The 22,166-nt window shown below is 54.0% G+C and overlaps 1 protein-coding gene across 1 annotated transcript in view; it reads left to right on the plus strand.

The window, feature by feature from the left end:
* The window catches only part of LOC121273158 (tumor necrosis factor receptor superfamily member 3-like), an 83,310-nt gene that overhangs the window by 24,977 nt on the left and 36,167 nt on the right, over positions 1 to 22,166 (plus strand). The window contains exon 7 of the mRNA XM_041180127.1: positions 5,965 to 5,993. Coding sequence (XP_041036061.1) covers positions 5,965 to 5,993 — 29 coding nt within the window. The remainder of the gene's footprint in view (positions 1 to 5,964; positions 5,994 to 22,166) is intronic.

Raw genomic sequence — 22,166 nt, forward strand, 5'->3', positions numbered from 1 at the left:
TGTAACCTCCTCCAGCCCTACAACCCTCCCTATCTCTGTAACCTCCTCCAGCCCCTACACCCCTCCCTATCTCTGTAACCCCCTCCAGCCCCTACAACCCTCCCTATCTCTGAAACCTCCTCCAGCCGTACAACCCTCCCTATCTCTGTAACCTCCTCCAGCCCCTACACCCCTACCTATCTCTGTAAATTCCTCCAGCCATACAACCCTCCCTATCTCTGTAACCTCCTCCAGCCCCTACACCCCTCCCTATCTCTGTAACACTCCTCCAGTCCCTACACCCCTCCCTATCTCTGTAAACTCCTCCAGTCCCTACACCCCTCCCTATCTCTGCAACCTCCTCCAGTCCCTACACCCCTCCCTATCTATGTAACCTCCTCCAGCCGTACAACCCTCCCTATCTCTGTAACCTCCTCCAGCCCCTACAACCCTCCCTAACTCTGTAACCTCCTCCAGCACCTACACACCTCCCTATTTCTGTAACCTCCTCCAGTACCTACACCCCTCCCTATCTCTGTAACCTCCTCCAGTCCCTAAACCCCTCCCTATCTCTGTAACCTCCTCCAGCCCCTACACACCTCCCTATTTCTGTAACCTCCTCCAGTCACAACACCCCTCCCTATCTCTGTAACCTTCTCCAGCCCCTATAACCCTCCCTATCTCTGAAACCTCCTCCAGCCCCTACCCCCCCACCCTATCTCTGTAACCTCCTCCAGCACCTACACCCCTCCCTATCTCTGTAACCTCCTCCAGTCCCTACACCCCTCCCTATCTCTGTAACCTCATCCAGCCCCTACACCCCTATCTCTGTAACCTCCTCCAGTCCCTACACCCCTCCCTATCTCTGTAACCTCCTCCAGCCCCTACACCCCTCCCTATCTCTGTAACCTCCTCCAGCCCCTACACCCCTCCCTATCTCTGTAACCTCCTCCAGTCCCGACACCCCTCCCTATCTCTGTAACCTCCTCCGAGCACCTACACCCCTCCCTATCTCTGTAACCTCCTCCAGCCCCTACACCCTTATCTCTGTAACCTCCACTAGTCCCTACACCCCTCCCTATCTCTGTAACCTCCTCCAGCCCCTACACCCCTCCCTATCTCTGTAACCACCTCCCCCTACACCCCTCCCTATCTCTGTAACCTCCTCCAGCCCCTACACCCTTCCCTATCTCTGTAAACCCCTCCAGCCCTTACACCCCTCCCTATCTCTGTAAACTCCTCCAGCCCCTATAACCCTCCCTATCTCTGAAACCTCCTCCAGCCCCTACAACCCTCCCTATCTCTGTAACCTCCTCCAGCTCCTACACCCCTCCCTATCTCTGTAACCTCCTCCAGCCCCTACACCCCTCCCTATCTCTGTAACCTCCTCCAGCTCCTACACCCCTCCCTATCTCTGGAAACTCCTCCAGACCCTACACCCCTCCCTATCTCTGTAACCTCCTCCAGCTCCTACACCCCTCCCTATCTCTGTAACCTCCTCCAGCTCCTACACCCCTCCCTATCTCTGTAACCACCTCCAGCCCCTACACCCCTCCCTATCTCTGTAACCTCCTACAAGTCCCTACACCCCTCCCTATCTCTGTAATCTCCTCCAGTCCCTACACCCCTCCCTATCTCTATAACCTTCTCAGACCCTACAACCCTCCCTATCACTGTAACCTCCTCCAGCCCCTACACCCCTCCCTATCTCTGTAACCTCCTCCAGCCCCTACACCCCTCCCTATCTCTGTAACCTCCTCCAGCCATACAACCCTCCCTATCTCTGTGAACTCTTCCAGATCCGACAACCCTCACTAACTCTGTAACCTCCTCCAGTCCCTACACTCCTCCCTATCTCTGTTACCTCCTCCAGCCGTACAACCCTCCCTATCTCTGTAACCTTCTCCAGCCCCTACACACCTCCCTATCTCTGTAACCTCCTCCAGCCCCTACACCCCTCCCTATCTCTGTAACCTCCTCGAGCCCCTACAACCCTCCCTATCTCTGTAACCTCTTCCAGCTCCGGCAACCCTCACTATCTCTGTAACCTTCTCCAGCCCCTACAAACCTCCCTATCTCTGTAACCTCCTCCAGTCCCTACACCCCTCCCTACCTCTGTTACCTCCTCGAGCCCCTACAAACCTCCCTATCGCTGTAACCTTCTCCCGCCCCTATACCCCTCCCTATCTCTGTAACCTGCTCCAGCCCCTACACCTCTCCCTATCTCTGTAACCTGCTCCAGCCACTACACCCCTCCCTATCTCTGTAACCTCCTCCAGCCCCTACTCCCCTCCCTATCTCTGTAACCCTCCTCGAGAACCTACAACCCTCCCTATCTCCGTAACCTCTTCCATCTCCGACAACCTTCACAATCTCTGTAACCTCCTCCAGCCCCTACACCCCTCCCTATCTCTGTAACCTCCTCCAGCCCCCTACACCCCTCCCTATCTCTGTAACCTCCTCCAGCCCCTACACCCCTCCCTATCTCTGTAACCTCCTCCAGACCCTACAACCCTCCCTATCTCTGTAATCCACTCCCAGCCCCAACACCCCTCCCTATCTCTGTAACCACCTGCCGTCCCCACACCCCTCCCTATCTCTGTAACCTCCTCCAGCCCCAACACCTGGTAGTTCCACACAACACGATGGAGGTTCTCCTCAATGTGAAGGTGGGGCTTTGTCTCCACAAGGACTGTGCGGTGGTCACTCCTGCCGATACTGTCATGGGGCAGATGCATCTGCGGCAGACAGGCTGGTGAGGATGAGGTCAGGTATGTTTGTCCCCCTCTTGTAGGTTCCCTCACCACCTGCCGCAGACCCAGTCTAGCAGCTATTGTCCTTCAGGACTCGGCTAGCTCGGCCTTTGCTGGTGCTACCGAGTCTCTCTCGGTGATGGACATTGCAGACCCCCCCAACCTGGAGTACATTCTGCGCCCTCGCCACCCCTCAGCACTCCCTCCAAGTGACGTTCGACATGGGAGGAAGCGCCGATTCTTCAGCTGAGGGAGGGCGGAAGGCGGTAACCAGCTGTAGGTCTCCTTGCCCACGTTTGACCTGATGCCGCGAGACTTCGTGGGGTCCGGAGTCGAGGTTGAGGACCCTCCCAGGGCAGCTCCCTCCCGACGGTAATACCGCGGTGCCGCCCTCCCCCCCCCACTCTGCTGGTTGGACAGGACATACCCAGGGGTGGTGATGGTGATCCCTGGGACACTGGTCAGAAGGTACGACCCCGTGAGGATGACCGTGTCGGGCTGGTGCTTGGCCAGCCTGTGAGATGGCTCACCAAATGTTGGCACCGATCCCCTGAAGTAAGTCAGGAGGGCTTTGCAGGGTTGGCAGTGCTGAGATTGCCCTCATTGTGTTCCCGGAGCCTGGGTCAAAAGCTGGGTGCTCCGTCCGGGTCTCATTCCTTTTCTGAGACCTTTCATCACAGTCCGATACAACAGGATCGCTGGTTCAGAGGGCATTCCAGTCAAGGATCCAGGAGGTTCCAGCGATAGGGAGTGTTGTAGGGGCTGGAGGAGGTTACAGAGATAGGGAGAGGTGTAGGGGCTGGAGGAGGTTACAGAGATAGGGAGGGATGTAGGGGCTGGAGGAGGTTACAGAGATAGGGAGGGGTGTAGGGGCTGGAGGAGGTTACAGAGATAGGGAGGGGTGTAGGGGCTGGAAGAGGTTACAGAGATAAGGAGGGGTGTAGGGGCTGGAGGAGGTTACAGAGATAGGGAGGGGTGTAGGGACTGGAGGATGTTACAGAGATAGGGAGGGGTGTAGGGACTGGAGGAGGTTACAGAGATAGGGAGGTGTGTAGAGGCTGGAGGAGGTTACAGAGATAGGGAAGGTTGTATGGGCTGGAGGAGGTTACAGAGATAGGGTGGGTTGTAGGGGCTGGAGGAGGTTACAGAGATAGGGAGGGGTGTTGGGGCTGGAGGAGGTTACAGAGATAGGGAGGGTTGTAGGGGCTGTAGGAGGTTACAGAGATAGGGAGGGGTGTAGGGGCTGGAGGAATTTACAGAGATAGGGAGGGTTGTAGGGGCTGGAGGGGGTTACAGAGATAGGGAGGGGTGTAGGCGTTGGAAGAGGTTACAGAGATAGGGAGGGGTGTAGGGGCTGGAGGATGTTACATAGATTGGGAGGGGTGTAGGGACTGGAGGAGGTTACAGAGATAGGGAGGGTTGTATGGCAGGAGGAATTTACAGAGATAGGGAGGGTTGTAGGGGCTGGAGGGGGTTACAGAGATAGGGAGAGGTGTAGGGGCTGGAGGAGGTTACAGAGATAGGGAGGGATGTAGGGGCTGGAGGATGTTACAGAGATAGGGAGGGGTGTAGGGACTGGAGGAGGTTACAGAGATAGGGAGGAGTGTAGGGACTGGAGGAGGTTACAGAGATAGTGAGGGTTGTCGGAGCTGGAAGAGTTTACAGAGATAGGGAGGGTTGTATGGCTGGAGGAATTTACAGAGATAGGGAGGGTTTTGGGGGCTGGAGGAGGTTACAGATATAGGGAGGGTTGTAGGGGCTGGAGGAGGTTACAGAGATAGGGAGGGGTGTAGGGGCTGGAGGAGGTTACAGAGATACGGAAGTGTGTAGGGGCTGGAGGAGGTTACAGAGATAGGGAGGGGTTTAGGGACTGGAGGATGTTACAGAGATAGGGAGGGGTGTAGGGACTGGAGGAGGTTACAGAGATAGGGAGGTGTGTAGAGGCTGGAGGAGGTTACAGAGATAGGGAAGGTTGTATGGGCTGGAGGAGGTTACAGAGATAGGGTGGGTTGTAGGGGCTGGAGGAGGTTACAGAGATAGGGAGGGGTGTTGGGGCTGGAGGAGGTTACAGAGATAGGGAGGGTTGTAGGGGCTGTAGGAGGTTACAGAGATAGGGAGGGGTGTAGGGGCTGGAGGAATTTACAGAGATAGGGAGGGTTGTAGGGGCTGGAGGGGGTTACAGAGATAGGGAGGGGTGTAGGCGTTGGAAGAGGTTACAGAGATAGGGAGGGGTGTAGGGGCTGGAGGATGTTACATAGATAGGGAGGGGTGTAGGGACTGGAGGAGGTTACAGAGATAGGGAGGGTTGTATGGCTGGAGGAATTTACAGAGATAGGGAGGGTTGTAGGGGCTGGAGGGGGTTACAGAGATAGGGAGGGGTGTACGGGCTGGAGGAGGTTACAGAGATAGGGAGGGTCGTACGGCTGGAGGAAGTTACAGAGATATGGAGGGTTGTAGGGGCTGGAGGGGGTTACAGAGATAGGGAGGGGTGAAGGGGCTGGAGGAGTTTACAGAGATAGGGAGGGGTGTAGGGGTTGGACGACGTTACAGTGAGAGGGAGGGGTGTAGGGGACTGGACGAGGCTACAGAGATAGGGAGGGGTGTAGGGGCCGGAGGAGGCTACAGGGTTAGGAGGGTTGTAGGGGCTGGAGGAGTTTACAGAGATGGGGAAAGTTGTTGGGGCTGGAGGAGGATACAGAGATAAGGAGGGGTGCAGGGACTGGAGGAGGTTACAGAGAAAGGGAGGGGTGTAGGTTCTGGAGGAGGTTACAGAGATAGGGAGGGGTGTAGGGGCTGGAGAAGGTTACAGAGAGAGGGAGGGATGTAGGGGCTGGAGGAGGTTACAGAGATAGGGAGTGGTGTAGGGGCTGGAGGAGGTTACAGAGATAGGGAGGGGTGTAGGGGCTGGAAGAGGTTACAGAGATAGGGAGGGGTGTAGGGGCTGGAAGAGGTTACAGAGATAGGGAGGGGTGTAGGGGCTGGAGGAGGTTGCAGAGATAGGGAGGGTTGTTTTGGCTGGAGGAGGTTACAGAGGTAGGGAGGGTTGTAGGGGCTGGAGGAGGTTACTGAGATAGGGAGGGGTGAAAGGGCTGGAGGAGGTTACAGAGATAGGGAGGGTTGTTGGGGCTGGAGGAGGTTACAAGTGTAGGGATGGGTGTTGGTGCTGGAGGGAACGTAGATTGGGATGTCAGGATGTTAATGACGGTCTCCTGGAATTTGTTTCTCTCCGTAGTGTTCAAAAGCTGCATCTCGGACCCAGAGGTAAGTCCCACTATTTAAACAATATCCGGCATCAATCCCAGTGCGTCCTCTCTACATATCCCTCTGTTCCCTGGAGACTCATCTCTCCGTATCCCTCTGTTCCCCGGTGTGTCCTCTCTCTATATCCCTCTGTTCCCCGGTGTGTCCTCTCTCTATATCCCTCTGTTCCCCGGTGTGTCCTCTCTCTATATCCCTCTGTTATCCTGTGTGTCCTCTCTCTATATAGCTCTGTTCCTCGGTGTGTCCTCTCTCTATATCCCTCTGTTCACCGGTGTGTCATCTCTCCATATCCCTCTGTTCCCCGGAGTGTCCTCTCTCCATATCCCTCTCTTCCCCGGTGTTTCCTCTCTCTATATCCCTCTGTTCCCCGGTGTGTCCTCTCCCTTTCTCCCTCTGTTCACCGGTGTGTCATCTCTCCATATCCCTGTATTCCCCGGTGTGTCCTCTCTCTATATCCCTCTGTTCCCCAGTGTGTCCTCTCTCTAAGTCCCTCTGTTCACCGTTGTGTCATCTCGCCATATCCCTCTGTTCCCCGCTGTGTCCTCTCTCTATATCCCTTTGTTCCCCGGTGTGTCCTCTCTCTATATAAATCTGTTACCCAGTGTGTCCTCTCTCTATATCCCTCTGTTCCCCAGTGTGTCCTCTCTCTATATTCCTCTGTTCCCCGGTGTGTCCTCTCTCCATGTCCCTCTGTTCCCCGGTGTGTCCTCTCTCTATATCCCTCTGTTCCCCGGCGTGTCCTCTCTCTATATCCCTCTGTTCCCCAGTTTGTCCTCTCTCTATATCCCCCTGTTCCCCAGAGTGTCCTCTTTCTATATCCCCCTGTTCCATGGTGTGTCCTCTCTCTATATCCCTCTGTTCCCCGGTGTGTCCTCTCTCTATATCCCTCTGTTCAGCGGTGTGTCCTCTCGCTATATAACTCTGTTCCCCAGTGTGTCCTCTCTTTATATCCCTCTGTTCCCCGGTGTGTCCTCTCTCTATATCCCTCTGTTCCCCGGTGTGTCCTCTCTCCATATCCCTCTGTTCCCCGGTGTGTCCTCTCTCTATATCCCTCTGTTCCCCGGTGTGTCCTCTCTCTATATCCCTCTGTTCCCCGGTGTGTCCTCTCTCTATATCCCTCTGTTATCCTGTGTGTCCTCTCTCTATATAGCTCTGTTCCTCGGTGTGTCCTCTCTCTATATCCCTCTGTTCACCGGTGTGTCATCTCTCCATATCCCTCTGTTCCCCGGTGTGTCCTCTCTCCATATCCCTCTCTTCCCCGGTGTTTCCTCTCTCTATATCCCTCTGTTCCCCGGTGTGTCCTCTCCCTATATCCCTCTGTTCACCGGTGTGTCATCTCTCCATATCCCTGTATTCCCCGGTGTGTCCTCTCTCTATATCCCTCTGTTCCCCAGTGTGTCCTCTCTCTAAGTCCCTCTGTTCACCGTTGTGTCATCTCGCCATATCCCTCTGTTCCCCGGTGTGTCCTCTCTCTATATCCCTTTGTTCCCCGGTGTGTCCTCTCTCTATATAAATCTGTTACCCAGTGTGTCCTCTCTCTATATCCCTCTGTTCCCCAGTGTGTCCTCTCTCTATATTCCTCTGTTCCCCGGTGTGTCCTCTCTCCATATCCCTCTGTTCCCCGGTGTGTCCTCTCTCTATATCCCTCTGTTCCCTGGCGTGTCCTCTCTCTATATCCCTCTGTTCCCCAGTTTGTCCTCTCTCTATATCCCCCTGTTCCCCAGAGTGTCCTCTTTCTATATCCCCCTGTTCCACGGTGTGTCCTCTCTCTATATCCCTCTGTTCCCCGGTGTGTCCTCTCTCTATATCCCTCTGTTCAGCGGTGTGTCCTCTCGCTATATAACTCTGTTCCCCAGTGTGTCCTCTCTTTATATCCCTCTGTTCCCCGGTGTGTCCTCTCTCTATATCCCTCTGTTCCCCGGTGTGTCCTCTCTCCATATCCCTCTGTTCCCCGGTGTGTCCTCTCTCTATATCCCTCTGTTCACCGGTGTGTCCTCTCGCTATATAACTCTGTTCCCCGGTGTGTCCTCTCTCTATATCCCTCTGTTCCCCGGTGTGTCCTCTCTCTATATCCCCCTGTTCCCCGGTGTGTCCTCTCTCCGTATCCCTCTTTTCCCCGGAGTCTCATCTCTCCGTATCCGTCTGTTCCCCGGTTTGTCCTCTCTCCATATCCCACTGTTCCCAGTGCGTCCTCTCTCTACATCCCTCTGTTCCCCGGAGTCTCATCTCTCCGTATCCATCTGTTCCCCGGTGTGTCCTCTCTCTATATCCCTCTGTTCTCCAGTGTGTCCTCTCTCTACATCCCTCTGTTCCCCGGAGTCTCATCTCTCCGTATCCGTCTGTTCCCCGGAGTCTCATCTCTCCGTTTCCCCCTCTTCCCCGGTGTGTCCTCTCTCCATATCCCTCTGTTCCCTGGGGTGTCCTCTCTCTATATCCCTCTGTTCCCCATTGTGTCGTCTCTCCATATCCCTCTGTTCCCCGTTGTGTCCTCTCTCTATATCCCTCTGTTCCCCGTTGTGTCCTCTCTCTATATCCCCCTGTTCCATGGTGTGTCCTCTCTCTATATCCCCCTGTTCTCCGATGTGTCCTTTCTCTATATCCCACTGATCCCCAGTGTGTCCTCTCTCTATATCCCCCTTTTCCTTGGTCTGTCCTCTCACTATATCCCTCTGTTCCCCGGTGTGTCATCTCTATATCCCCCTGTTCTCCGGTGTGTCATCTCTCCATATCCCCCTGTTCCCCTTTATGTCCTCTCTCTATATCCCCCTTTTCCCTGGTCTGTCCTCTCTCTATATCCCTCTGTTCCCCGCTGTGTCCTCTCTCTATATCCCTCTGTTCTCCGGTGTGTCATTTCTCTATATCCCCCTGTTCCCCGGTGTGTCCTCTCTCTATATCCCTCTGTTCCACGGTGTGTCCTATCTCTATATCCCACTGTTCCCCGATGTGTCCTCTCTCTATATCCCCCTGTTCCCCGGTGTATCCTCCCTCCGTATCCCTCTGTTCCCCGGAGTCTCATCTCTCCGTATCCGTCTGTTCCCCGGTGTGTCCTCTCTCTATATCCCTCTGTTCCCCAGTGTGTCCTCTCTCTACATCCCTCTGTACCCCGGAGACTCATCTCTCTGTATCCGTCTGTTCCCCGGAGTCTCATCTCTCCGTTTCCCCCTCTTCCCCGGTGTGTCCTCTCTCCATATCCCTCTGTTCCCCGGTGTGTCCTCTCTCTATATCCCTCTGTTCCCCGGGGTGTCCTCTCTCTATATCCCTCTTTTCCCCGTTGTGTCCACTCTCCATATCCCTCTGTTCCCCGTTGTTTCCTCTCTCTATATCCCTCTGTTCCCCGTTGTGTCCTCTCTCTATATCCCCCTGTTCCCTGGTGTGTCCTCTCTCTATATCCCCCTGTTCTCCGATGTGTCCTTTCTCTATATCCCTCAGTTCCCCGGTGTGTCATCTCTCCATATCCCTCTGTTGTCCGGTGTGTCCTCTCTCCATATCCCTCTGTTCCCCGATGTTTCCTCTCTCTATATCCCTCTGTTCCCCGGTGTGTCCTCTCCCTATATCCCTCTGTTCACCGGTGTGTCATCTCTCCATATCCCTGTATTCCCCGGTGTGTCCTCTCTCTATATCCCTCTGTTCCCCGGTGTGTCCTCTCTCTATGTCCCTCTGTTCACCGTTGTGTCATCTCTCCATATCCCTCTGTTCCCCGGTGTGTCCTCTCTCTATATCCCTCTGTTCCCCGGTGTGTCCTCTCTCTATATAAATCTGTTCCCCAGTGTGTCCTCTCTCTATATCCCTCTGTTCCCCGGTGTGTCCTCTCTCTATATTCCTCTGTTCCCAGGTGTGTCCTCTCTCCATATCCCTCTGTTCCCCGGTGTGTCCTCTCTCTATATCCTTCTGTTCCCCGGCGTGTCCTCTCTCTATATCCCTCTGTTCCCCAGTTTGTCCTCTCTCTATATCCCCCTGTTCCCCGGTGTGTCCTCTTTCTATATCCCCCTGTTCCATGGTGTGTCCTCTCTCTATATCCCTCTGTTCCCCGGTGTGTCCTCTCTCTATATCCCTCTGTTCACCGGTGTTTCCTCTCGCTATATAACTCTGTTCCGCAGTGTGTCCTTTCTCTATATCCCTCTGTTCCCCGGTGTGTCCTCTCTCTATATCCCTCTGTTCCCCGGTGTGTCCGCTCTCTATATCCACCTGTTCCCCGGTGTGTCCTCTCTCCGTATCCCTCTGTTCCCCGGTTTCTCATCTCTCCGTATCCGTCTGTTCCCCGGTGTGTCCTGTCTCCACATCCCTCTGTTCCCCGGAGTCTCATCTCTCCGTATCCGTCTGTTCCCCGGAGTCTCATCTCAACGTTTCCCCCTCTTCCCCGGTGTGTCATCTCTCCATATCCCTCTGTTCCCCGGTGAGTCCTCTCTCTATATCCCTCAGTTCCCCGGGGTGTCCTCTCTCTATATCCCTCTTTTCCCCGTTGTGTCCTCTCTCCATATCCCTCTGTTCCCTGTTGTGTCCTCTCTCTATATCCCTCTGTTCCCCGTTGTGTCCTCTCTCTATATCCCTCTGTTCCCCGGTGTGTCCTCTCTCTATATCCCTCTGTTCAGCGGTGTGTCCTATCGCTATATAACTCTGTTCCCCAGTGTGTCCTCTCTTTATATCCCTCTGTTCCCCGGTGTGTCCTCTCTCTATATCCCTCTGTTCCCCGGTGTGTCCTCTCTCCATATCCCTCTGTTCCCCGGTGTGTCCTCTCTCTATATCCCTCTGTTCACCGGTGTGTCCTCTCGCTATATAACTCTGTTCCCCGGTGTGTCCTCTCTCTATATCCCTCTGTTCCCCGGTGTGTCCTCTCTCTATATCCCCCTGTTCCCCGGTGTGTCCTCTCTCCGTATCCCTCTGTTCCCCGGAGTCTCATCTCTCCGTATCCGTCTGTTCCCCGGTTTGTCCTCTCTCCATATCCCACTGTTCCCAGTGTGTCCTCTGTCTACATCCCTCTGTTCCCCGGAGTCTCATCTCTCCGTATCCGTCTGTTCCCCGGTGTGTCCTCTCTCTATATCCCTTTGTTCCCCGGTGTGTCCTCTCTCTATATAAATCTGTTACCCAGTGTGTCCTCTCTCTATATCCCTCTGTTCCCCAGTGTGTCCTCTCTCTATATTCCTCTGTTCCCCGGTGTGTCCTCTCTCCATATCCCTCTGTTCCCCGGTGTGTCCTCTCTCTATATCCCTCTGTTCCCCGGCGTGTCCTCTCTCTATATCCCTCTGTTCCCCAGATTGTCCTCTCTCTATATCCCCCTGTTCCCCAGAGTGTCCTCTTTCTATATCCCCCTGTTCCCCGTTGTGTCCACTCTCCATATCCCTCTGTTCCCCGTTGTGTCCTCTCTCTATATCCCTCTGTTCCCCGTTGTGTCCTCTCTCTATATCCCCCTGTTCCATGGTGTGTCCTCTCTCTATATCCCCCTGTTCTCCGATGTGTCCTCTCTCTATATCCCTCTGTTCCCCAGTGTGTCCTCTCTCTACATCCCTCTGTACCCCGGAGACTCATCTCTCTGTATCCGTCTGTTCCCCGGAGTCTCATCTCTCCGTTTCCCCCTCTTCCCCGGTGTGTCCTCTCTCCATATCCCTCTGTTCCCCGGTGTGTCCTCTCTCTATATCCCTCTGTTCCCCGGGGTGTCCTCTCTCTACATCCCTCTTTTCCCCGTTGTGTCCACTCTCCATATCCCTCTGTTCCCCGTTGTTTCCTCTCTCTATATCCCTCTGTTCCCCGTTGTGTCCTCTCTCTATATCCCCCTGTTCCCTGGTGTGTCCTCTCTCTATAACCCCCTGTTCTCCGATGTGTCCTTTCTCTATATCCCTCAGTTCCCCGGTGTGTCATCTCTCCATATCCCTCTGTTGTCCGGTGTGTCCTCTCTCCATATCCCTCTGTTCCCCGATGTTTCCTCTCTCTATATCCCTCTGTTCCCCGGTGTGTCCTCTCCCTATATCCCTCTGTTCACCGGTGTGTCATCTCTCCATATCCCTGTATTCCCCGGTGTGTCCTCTCTCTATATCCCTCTGTTCCCCGGTGTGTCCTCTCTCTAAGTCCCTCTGTTCACCGTTGTGTCATCTCTCCATATCCCTCTGTTCCCCGGTGTGTCCTCTCTCTATATCCCTCTGTTCCCCGGTGTGTCCTCTCTCTATATAAATCTGTTCCCCAGTGTGTCCTCTCTCTATATCCCTCTGTTCCCCGGTGTGTCCTCTCTCTATATTCCTCTGTTCCCTGGTGTGTCCTCTCTCCATATCCCTCTGTTCCCCGGTGTGTCCTCTCTCTATATCCTTCTGTTCCCCGGCGTGTCCTCTCTCTATATCCCTCTGTTCCCCAGTTTGTCCTCTCTCTATATCCCCCTGTTCCCCGGTGTGTCCTCTTTCTATATCCCCCTGTTCCATGGTGTGTCCTCTCTCTATATCCCTCTGTTCCCCGGTGTGTCCTCTCTCTATATCCCTCTGTTCACCGGTGTTTCCTCTCGCTATATAACTCTGTTCCGCAGTGTGTCCTTTCTCTATATCCCTCTGTTCCCCGGTGTGTCCTCTCTCTATATCCCTCTGTTCCCCGGTGTGTCCGCTCTCTATATCCACCTGTTCCCCGGTGTGTCCTCTCTCCGTATCCCTCTGTTCCCCGGTGTCTCATCTCTCCGTATCCGTCTGTTCCCCGGTGTGTCCTGTCTCCACATCCCTCTGTTCCCCGGAGTCTCATCTCTCCGTATCCGTCTGTTCCCCGGAGTCTCATCTCAACGTTTCCCCCTCTTCCCCGGTGTGTCATCTCTCCATATCCCTCTGTTCTCCGGTGAGTCCTCTCTCTATATCCCTCAGTTCCCCGGGGTGTCCTCTCTCTATATCCCTCTTTTCCCCGTTGTGTCCTCTCTCCATATCCCTCTGTTCCCTGTTGTGTCCTCTCTCTATATCCCTCTGTTCCCCGTTGTGTCCTCTCTCTATATCCCTCTGTTCCCCGGTGTGTCCTCTCTCTATATCCCTCTGTTCAGCGGTGTGTCCTATCGCTATATAACTCTGTTCCCCAGTGTGTCCTCTCTTTATATCCCTCTGTTCCCCGGTGTGTCCTCTCTCTATATCCCTCTGTTCCCCGGTGTGTCCTCTCTCCATATCCCTCTGTTCCCCGGTGTGTCCTCTCTCTATATCCCTCTGTTCACCGGTGTGTCCTCTCGCTATATAACTCTGTTCCCCGGTGTGTCCTCTCTCTATATCCCTCTGTTCCCCGGTGTGTCCTCTCTCTATATCCCCCTGTTCCCACGTGTGTCCTCTCTCCGTATCCCTCTGTTCCCCGGAGTCTCATCTCTCCGTATCCGTCTGTTCCCCGGTTTGTCCTCTCTCCATATCCCACTGTTCCCAGTGTGTCCTCTGTCTACATCCCTCTGTTCCCCGGAGTCTCATCTCTCCGTATCCGTCTGTTCCCCAGTGTGTCCTCTCTCTATATCCCTTTGTTCCCCGGTGTGTCCTCTCTCTATATAAATCTGTTACCCAGTGTGTCCTCTCTCTATATCCCTCTGTTCCCCAGTGTGTCCTCTCTCTATATTCCTCTGTTCCCCGGTGTGTCCTCTCTCCATATCCCTCTGTTCCCCGGTGTGTCCTCTCTCTATATCCCTCTGTTCCCCGGCGTGTCCTCTCTCTATATCCCTCTGTTCCCCAGTTTGTCCTCTCTCTATATGCCCCTGTTCCCCAGAGTGTCCTCTTTCTATATCCCCCTGTTCCACGATGTGTCCTCTCTCTATATCCCTCTGTTCCCCGGTGTGTCCTCTCTCTATATCCCTCTGTTCAGCGGTGTGTCCTCTCGCTATATAATTCTGTTCCCCAGTGTGTCCTCTCTTTATATCCCTCTGTTCCCCGGTGTGTCCTCTCTCTATATCCCTCTGTTCCCCGGTGTGTCCTCTCTCCATATCCCTCTGTTCCCCGGTGTGTCCTCTCTCTATATCCCTCTGTTCCCCGGTGTGTCCTCTCTCTATATCCCTCTGTTCCCCGGTGAGTCCTCTCTCTATATCCCTCTGTTATCCTGTGTGTCCTCTCTCTATATAGCTCTGTTCCTCGGTGTGTCCTCTCTCTATATCCCTCTGTTCACCGGTGTGTCATCTCTCCATATCCCTCTGTTCCCCGGTGTGTCCTCTCTCCATATCCCTCTCTTCCCCGGTGTTTCCTCTCTCTATATCCCTCTGTTCCCCGGTGTGTCCTCTCCCTATATCCCTCTGTTCACCGGTGTGTCATCTCTCCATATCCCTGTATTCCCCGGTGTGTCCTCTCTCTATATCCCTCTGTTCCCCAGTGTGTCCTCTCTCTAAGTCCCTCTGTTCACCGTTGTGTCATCTCGCCATATCCCTCTGTTCCCCGGTGTGTCCTCTCTCTATATCCCTTTGTTCCCCGGTGTGTCCTCTCTCTATATAAATCTGTTACCCAGTGTGTCCTCTCTCTATATCCCTCTGTTCCCCAGTGTGTCCTCTCTCTATATTCCTCTGTTCCCCGGTGTGTCCTCTCTCCATATCCCTCTGTTCCCCGGTGTGTCCTCTCTCTATATCCCTCTGTTCCCCGGCGTGTCCTCTCTCTATATCCCTCTGTTCCCCAGTTTGTCCTCTCTCTATATCCCCCTGTTCCCCAGAGTGTCCTCTTTCTATATCCCCCTGTTCCACGGTGTGTCCTCTCTCTATATCCCTCTGTTCCCCGGTGTGTCCTCTCTCTATATCCCTCTGTTCAGCGGTGTGTCCTCTCGCTATATAACTCTGTTCCCCAGTGTGTCCTCTCTTTATATCCCTCTGTTCCCCGGTGTGTCCTCTCTCTATATCCCTCTGTTCCCCGGTGTGTCCTCTCTCCATATCCCTCTGTTCCCCGGTGTGTCCTCTCTCTATATCCCTCTGTTCACCGGTGTGTCCTCTCGCTATATAACTCTGTTCCCCGGTGTGTCCTCTCTCTATATCCCTCTGTTCCCCGGTGTGTCCTCTCTCTATATCCCCCTGTTCCCCGGTGTGTCCTCTCTCCGTATCCCTCTGTTCCCCGGAGTCTCATCTCTCCGTATCCGTCTGTTCCCCGGTTTGTCCTCTCTCCATATCCCACTGTTCCCAGTGCGTCCTCTCTCTACATCACTCTGTTCCCCGGAGTCTCATCTCTCCGTATCCGTCTGTTCCCCGGTGTGTCCTCTCTCTATATCCCTCTGTTCTCCAGTGTGTCCTCTCTCTACATCCCTCTGTTCCCCGGAGTCTCATCTCTCCGTATCCGTCTGTTCCCCGGAGTCTCATCTCTCCGTTTCCCCCTCTTCCCCGGTGTGTCCTCTCTCCATATCCCTCTGTTCCCCGGTGTGTCCTCTCTCTATATCCCTCTGTTCCCCGGGGTGTCCTCTCTCTATATCCCTCTGTTCCCCATTGTGTCGTCTCTCCATATCCCTCTGTTCCCCGTTGTGTCCTCTCTCTATATCCCTCTGTTCCCCGTTGTGTCCTCTCTCTATATCCCCCTGTTCCATGGTGTGTCCTCTCTCTATATCCCCCTGTTCTCCGATGTGTCCTTTCTCTATATCCCACTGATCCCCAGTGTGTCCTCTCTCTATATCCCCCTTTTCCCTGGTCTGTCCTCTCTCTATATCCCTCTGTTCCCCGCTGTGTCCTCTCTCTATATCCCTCTGTTCTCCGGTGTGTCATTTCTCTATAAAACCCCTGTTCCCCGGTGTGTCCTCTCTCTATATCCCTCTGTTCCACGGTGTGTCCTATCTCTATATCCCACTGTTCCCCGATGTGTCCTCTCTCTATATCCCCCTGTTCCCCGGTGTATCCTCTCTCCGTATCCCTCTGTTCCCCGGAGTCTCATCTCTCCGTATCCGTCTGTTCCCCGGTGTGTCCTCTCTCTATATCCCTCTGTTCCCCAGTGTGTCCTCTCTCTACATCCCTCTGTACCCCGGAGACTCATCTCTCTGTATCCGTCTGTTCCCCGGAGTCTCATCTCTCCGTTTCCCCCTCTTCCCCGGTGTGTCCTCTCTCCATATCCCTCTGTTCCCCGGTGTGTCCTCTCTCTATATCCCTCTGTTCCCCGGGGTGTCCTCTCTCTATATCCCTCTTTTCCCCGTTGTGTCCACTCTCCATATCCCTCTGTTCCCCGTTGTGTCCTCTCTCTATATCCCTCTGTTCCCCGTTGTGTCCTCTCTCTATATCCCCCTGTTCCCTGGTGTGTCCTCTCTCTATATCCCCCTGTTCTCCGATGTGTCCTTTCTCTATATCCCTCAGTTCCCCGGTGTGTCATCTCTCCATATCCCTCTGTTGTCCGGTGTGTCCTCTCTCCATATCCCTCTGTTCCCCGATGTTTCCTCTCTCTATATCCCTCTGTTCCCCGGTGTGTCCTCTCCCTATATCCCTCTGTTCACCGGTGTGTCATCTCTCCATATCCCTGTATTCCCCGGTGTGTCCTCTCTCTATATCCCTCTGTTCCCCGGTGTGTCCTCTCTCTAAGTCCCTCTGTTCACCGTTGTGTCATCTCTCCATATCCCTCTGTTCCCCGGTGTGTCCTCTCTCTATATCCCTCTGTTCCCCGGTGTGTCCTCTCTCTATATAAATCTGTTCCCCAGTGTGTCCTCTCTCTATATCCCTCTGTTCCCCGGTGTGTCCTCTCTCTATATTCCTCTGTTCCCTGGTGTGTCCTCTCTCCATATCCCTCTGTTCCCCGGTGTGTCCTCTCTCTATATCCTTCTGTTCCCCGGCGTGTCCTCTCTCTATATCCCTCTGTTCCCCAGTTTGTCCTCTCTCTATATCCCCCTGTTCCCCGGTGTGTCCTCTTTCTATATCCCCCTGTTCCATGGTGTGTCCTCTCTCTATATCCCTCTGTTCCCCGGTGTGTCCTCTCTCTATATCCCTCTGTTCACCGGTGTTTCCTCTCGCTATATAACTCTGTTCCGCAGTGTGTCCTTTCTCTATATCCCTCTGTTCCCCGGTGTGTCCTCTCTCTATATCCCTCTGTTCCCCGGTGTGTCCGCTCTCTATATCCACCTGTTCCCCGGTGTGTCCTCTCTCCGTATCCCTCTGTTCCCCGGTTTCTCATCTCTCCGTATCCGTCTGTTCCCCGGTGTGTCCTGTCTCCACATCCCTCTGTTCCCCGGAGTCTCATCTCTCCGTATCCGTCTGTTCCCCGGAGTCTCATCTCTCCGTTTCCCCCTCTTCCCCGGTGTGTCATCTCTCCATATCCCTCTGTTCCCCGGTGAGTCCTCTCTCTATATCCCTCAGTTCCCCGGGGTGTCCTCTCTCTATATCCCTCTTTTCCCCGTTGTGTCCTCTCTCCATATCCCTCTGATCCCTGTTTTGTCCTCTCTCTATATCCCTCTGTTCCCCGTTGTGTCCTCTCTCTATATCCCTCTGTTCCCCGGTGTGTCCTCTCTCTATATCCCTCGGTTCAGCGGTGTGTCCTATCGCTATATAACTCTGTTCCCCAGTGTGTCCTCTCTTTATATCCCTCTGTTCCCCGGTGTGTCCTCTCTCTATATCCCTCTGTTCCCCGGTGTGTCCTCTCTCCATATCCCTCTGTTCCCCGGTGTGTCCTCTCTCTATATCCCTCTGTTCACCGGTGTGTCCTCTCGCTATATAACTCTGTTCCCCGGTGTGTCCTCTCTCTATATCCCTCTGTTCCCCGGTGTGTCCTCTCTCTATATCCCCCTGTTCCCCGGTGTGTCCTCTCTCCGTATCCCTCTGTTCCCCGGAGTCTCATCTCTCCGTATCCGTCTGTTCCCCGGTGTTTCCTCTCTCTATATCCCTCTGTTCTCCAGTGTGTCCTCTCTCTACATCCCTCTGTTCCCCGGAGTCTCATCTCTCCGTATCCGTCTGTTCCCCGGAGTCTCATCTCTCCGTTTCCCCCTCTTCCCCGGTGTGTCCTCTCTCCATATCCCTCTGTTCCCCGGTGTGTCCTCTCTCTATATCCCTCTGTTCCCCGGGGTGTCCTCTCTCTATATCCCTCTGTTCCCCATTGTGTCGTCTCTCCATATCCCTCTGTTCCCCGTTGTGTCCTCTCTCTATATCCCTCTGTTCCCCGTTGTGTCCTCTCTCTATATCCCCCTGTTCCATGGTGTGTCCTCTCTCTATATCCCCCTGTTCTCCGATGTGTCCTTTCTCTATATCCCACTGATCCCCAGTGTGTCCTCTCTCTATATCCCCCTTTTCCCTGGTCTGTCCTCTCACTATATCCCTCTGTTCCCCGGTGTGTCATCTCTATATCCCCCTGTTCTCCGGTGTGTCATCTCTCCATATCCCCCTGTTCCCCTTTGTGTCCTCTCTCTATATCCCCCTTTTCCCTGGTCTGTCCTCTCTCTGTATCCCTCTGTTCCCCGCTGTGTCCTCTCTCTATATCCCTCTGTTCTCCGGTGTGTCATCTCTCTATATCCCCCTGTTCCCCGGTGTGTCCTCTCTCTATATCCCTCTGTTCCCCGGTGTGTCCTATCTCTATATCCCACTGTTCCCCGATGTGTCCTCTCTCTATATCCCCCTGTTCCCCGGTGTATCCTCTCTCCGTATCCCTCTGTTCCCCGGAGTCTCATCTCTCCGTATCCGTCTGTTCCCCGGTGTGTCCTCTCTCTATATCCCTCTGTTCCCCAGTGTGTCCTCTCTCTATATCCCTCTGTTCCCCAGTGTGTCCTCTCTCTACATCCCTCTGTACCCCGGAGTCTCATCTCTCTGTATCCGTCTGTTCCCCGGAGTCTCATCTCTCCGTTTCCCCCTCTTCCCCGGTGTTTCCTCTCTCCATATCCCTCTGTTCCCCGGTGTGTCCTCTCTCCATATCCCTCTGTTCCCCGGTGTGTCCTCTCTCTATATCCCTCTGTTCCCCGTTGTGTCCTCTCTCTATATCCCTCTGTTCCCCGTTGTGTCCTCTCTCTATATCCCCCTGTTCCCTGGTGTGTCCTCTCTCTATATCCCCCTGTTCTCCGATGTGTCCTTTCTCTATATCCCTCAGTTCCCCGGTGTGTCATCTCTCCATATCCCTCTGTTGTCCGGTGTGTCCTCTCTCCATATCCCTCTGTTCCCCGTTGTGTCCTCTCTCTATATCCCTCTGTTCCCCGTTGTGTCCTCTCTCTATATCCCCCTGTTCCCTGGTGTGTCCTCTCTCTATATCCCCCTGTTCTCCGATGTGTCCTTTCTCTATATCCCTCAGTTCCCCGGTGTGTCATCTCTCCATATCCCTCTGTTGTCCGGTGTGTCCTCTCTCCATATCCCTCTGTTCCCCGATGTTTCCTCTCTCTATATTCCTCTGTTCCCCGGTGCGTCCTCTCCCTATATCCCTCTGTTCACTGGTGTGTCATCTCTCCATATCCCTGTATTCCCCGGTGTGTCCTCTCTCTATATCCCTCTGTTCCCCGGTGTGTCCTCTCTCTAAGTCCCTCTGTTCACCATTGTGTCATCTCTCCATATCCCTCTGTTCCCCGGTGTGTCCTCTCTCTATATCCTTCTGTTCCCCAGTGTGTCCTCTCTCTATATAAATCTGTTCCCCAGTGTGTCCTCTCTCTATATCCCTCTGTTCCCCGGTGTGTCCTCTCTCTATATTCCTCTGTTCCCTGGTGTGTCCTCTCTCCATATCCCTCTGTTCCCCGGTGTGTCCTCTCTCTATATCCTTCTGTTCCCCGGCGTGTCCTCTCTCTATATCCCTCTGTTCCCCAGTTTGTCCTCTCTCTATATCCCCCTGTTCCCCGGTGTGTCCTCTTTCTATATCCCCCTGTTCCACGGTGTGTCCTCTCTCTATATCCCTCTGTTCCCCGGTGTGTCCTCTCTCTATATCCCTCTGTTCACCGGTGTTTCCTCTCGCTATATAACTCTGTTCCGCAGTGTGTCCTCTCTCTAAGTCCCTCTGTTCACCGTTGTGTCATCTCTCCATATCCCTCTGTTCCCCGGTGTGTCCTCTCTCTATATCCCTCTGTTCCCCGGTGTGTCCTCTCTCTATATAAATCTGTTCCCCAGTGTGTCCTCTCTCTATATCCCTCTGTTCCGCGGTGTGTCCTCTCTCTATATTCCTCTGTTCCCTGGTGTGTCCTCTCTCCATATCCCTCTGTTCCCCGGTGTGTCCTCTCTCTATATCCTTCTGTTCCCCGGCGTGTCCTCTCTCTATATCCCTCTGTTCCCCAGTTTGTCCTCTCTCTATATCCCCCTGTTCCCCGGTGTGTCCTCTTTCTATATCCCCCTGTTCCATGGTGTGTCCTCTCTCTATATCCCTCTGTTCCCCGGTGTGTCCTCTTTCTATATCCCTCTGTTCACCGGTGTTTCCTCTCGCTATATAACTCTGTTCCGCAGTGTGTCCTTTCTCTATATCCCTCTGTTCCCCGGTGTGTCCTCTCTCTATATCCCTCTGTTCCCCGGTGTGTCCGCTCTCTATATCCACCTGTTCCCCGGTGTGTCCTCTCTCCGTATCCCTCTGTTCCCCGGTTTCTCATCTCTCCGTATCCGTCTGTTCCCCGGTGTGTCCTGTCTCCACATCCCTCTGTTCCCCGGAGTCTCATCTCTCCGTATCCGTCTGTTCCCCGGAGTCTCATCTCAACGTTTCCCCCTCTTCCCCGGTGTGTCATCTCTCCATATCCCTCTGTTCCCCGGTGAGTCCTCTCTCTATATCCCTCAGTTCCCCGGGGTGTCCTCTCTCTATATCCCTCTTTTCCCCGTTGTGTCCTCTCTCCATATCCCTCTGTTCCCTGTTGTGTCCTCTCTCTATATCCCTCTGTTCCCCGTTGTGTCCTCTCTCTATATCCCTCTGTTCCCCGGTGTGTCCTCTCTCTATATCCCTCTGTTCAGCGGTGTGTCCTATCGCTATATAACTCTGTTCCCCAGTGTGTCCTCTCTTTATATCCCTCTGTTCCCCGGTGTGTCCTCTCTCTATATCCCTCTGTTCCCCGGTGTGTCCTCTCTCCATATCCCTCTGTTCCCCGGTGTGTCCTCTCTCTATATCCCTCTGTTCACCGGTGTGTCCTCTCGCTATATAACTCTGTTCCCCGGTGTGTCCTCTCTCTATATCCCTCTGTTCCCCGGTGTGTCCTCTCTCTATATCCCCCTGTTCCCCGGTGTGTCCTCTCTCCGTATCCCTCTGTTCCCCGGAGTCTCATCTCTCCGTATCCGTCTGTTCCCCGGTTTGTCCTCTCTCCATATCCCACTGTTCCCAGTGTGTCCTCTCTCTACATCCCTCTGTTCCCCGGAGTCTCATCTCTCCGTATCCGTCTGTTCCCCGGTGTGTCCTCTCTCTATATCCCTTTGTTCCCCGGTGTGTCCACTCTCTATATAAATCTGTTACCCAGTGTGTCCTCTCTCTATATCCCTCTGTTCCCCAGTGTGTCCTCTCTCTATATTCCTCTGTTCCCCGGTGTGTCCTCTCTCCATATCCCTCTGTTCCCCGGTGTGTCCTCTCTCTATATCCCTCTGTTCCCCGGCGTGTCCTCTCTCTATATCCCTCTGTTCCCCAGTTTGTCCTCTCTCTATATGCCCCTGTTCCCCAGAGTGTCCTCTTTCTATATCCCCCTGTTCCACGGTGTGTCCTCTCTCTATATCCCTCTGTTCCCCGGTGTGTCCTCTCTCTATATCCCTCTGTTCAGCGGTGTGTCCTCTCGCTATATAACTCTGTTCCCCAGTATGTCCTCTCTTAATATCCCTCTGTTCCCCGGTGTGTCCTCTCTCTATATCCCTCTGTTCCCCGGTGTGTCCTCTCTCCATATCCCTCTGTTCCCCGGTGTGTCCTCTCTCTATATCCCTCTGTTCCCCGGTGTGTCCTCTCTCTATATCCCTCTGTTCCCCGGTGTGTCCTCTCTCTATATCCCTCTGTTATCCTGTGTGTCCTCTCTCTATATAGCTCTGTTCCTCGGTGTGTCCTCTCTCTATATCCCTCTGTTCACCGGTGTGTCATCTCTCCATATCCCTCTGTTCCCCGGTGTGTCCTCTCTCCATATCCCTCTCTTCCCCGGTGTTTCCTCTCTCTATATCCCTCTGTTCCCCGGTGTGTCCTCTCCCTATATCCCTCTGTTCACCGGTGTGTCATCTCTCCATATCCCTGTATTCCCCGGTGTGTCCTCTCTCTATATCCCTCTGTTCCCCAGTGTGTCCTCTCTCTAAGTCCCTCTGTTCACCGTTGTGTCATCTCGCCATATCCCTCTGTTCCCCGGTGTGTCCTCTCTCTATATCCCTTTGTTCCCCGGTGTGTCCTCTCTCTATATAAATCTGTTACCCAGTGT

This window comes from Carcharodon carcharias, chromosome 40 (assembly GCF_017639515.1).
Source record: "Carcharodon carcharias isolate sCarCar2 chromosome 40, sCarCar2.pri, whole genome shotgun sequence".
Lineage (NCBI taxonomy): Eukaryota > Metazoa > Chordata > Chondrichthyes > Lamniformes > Lamnidae > Carcharodon > Carcharodon carcharias.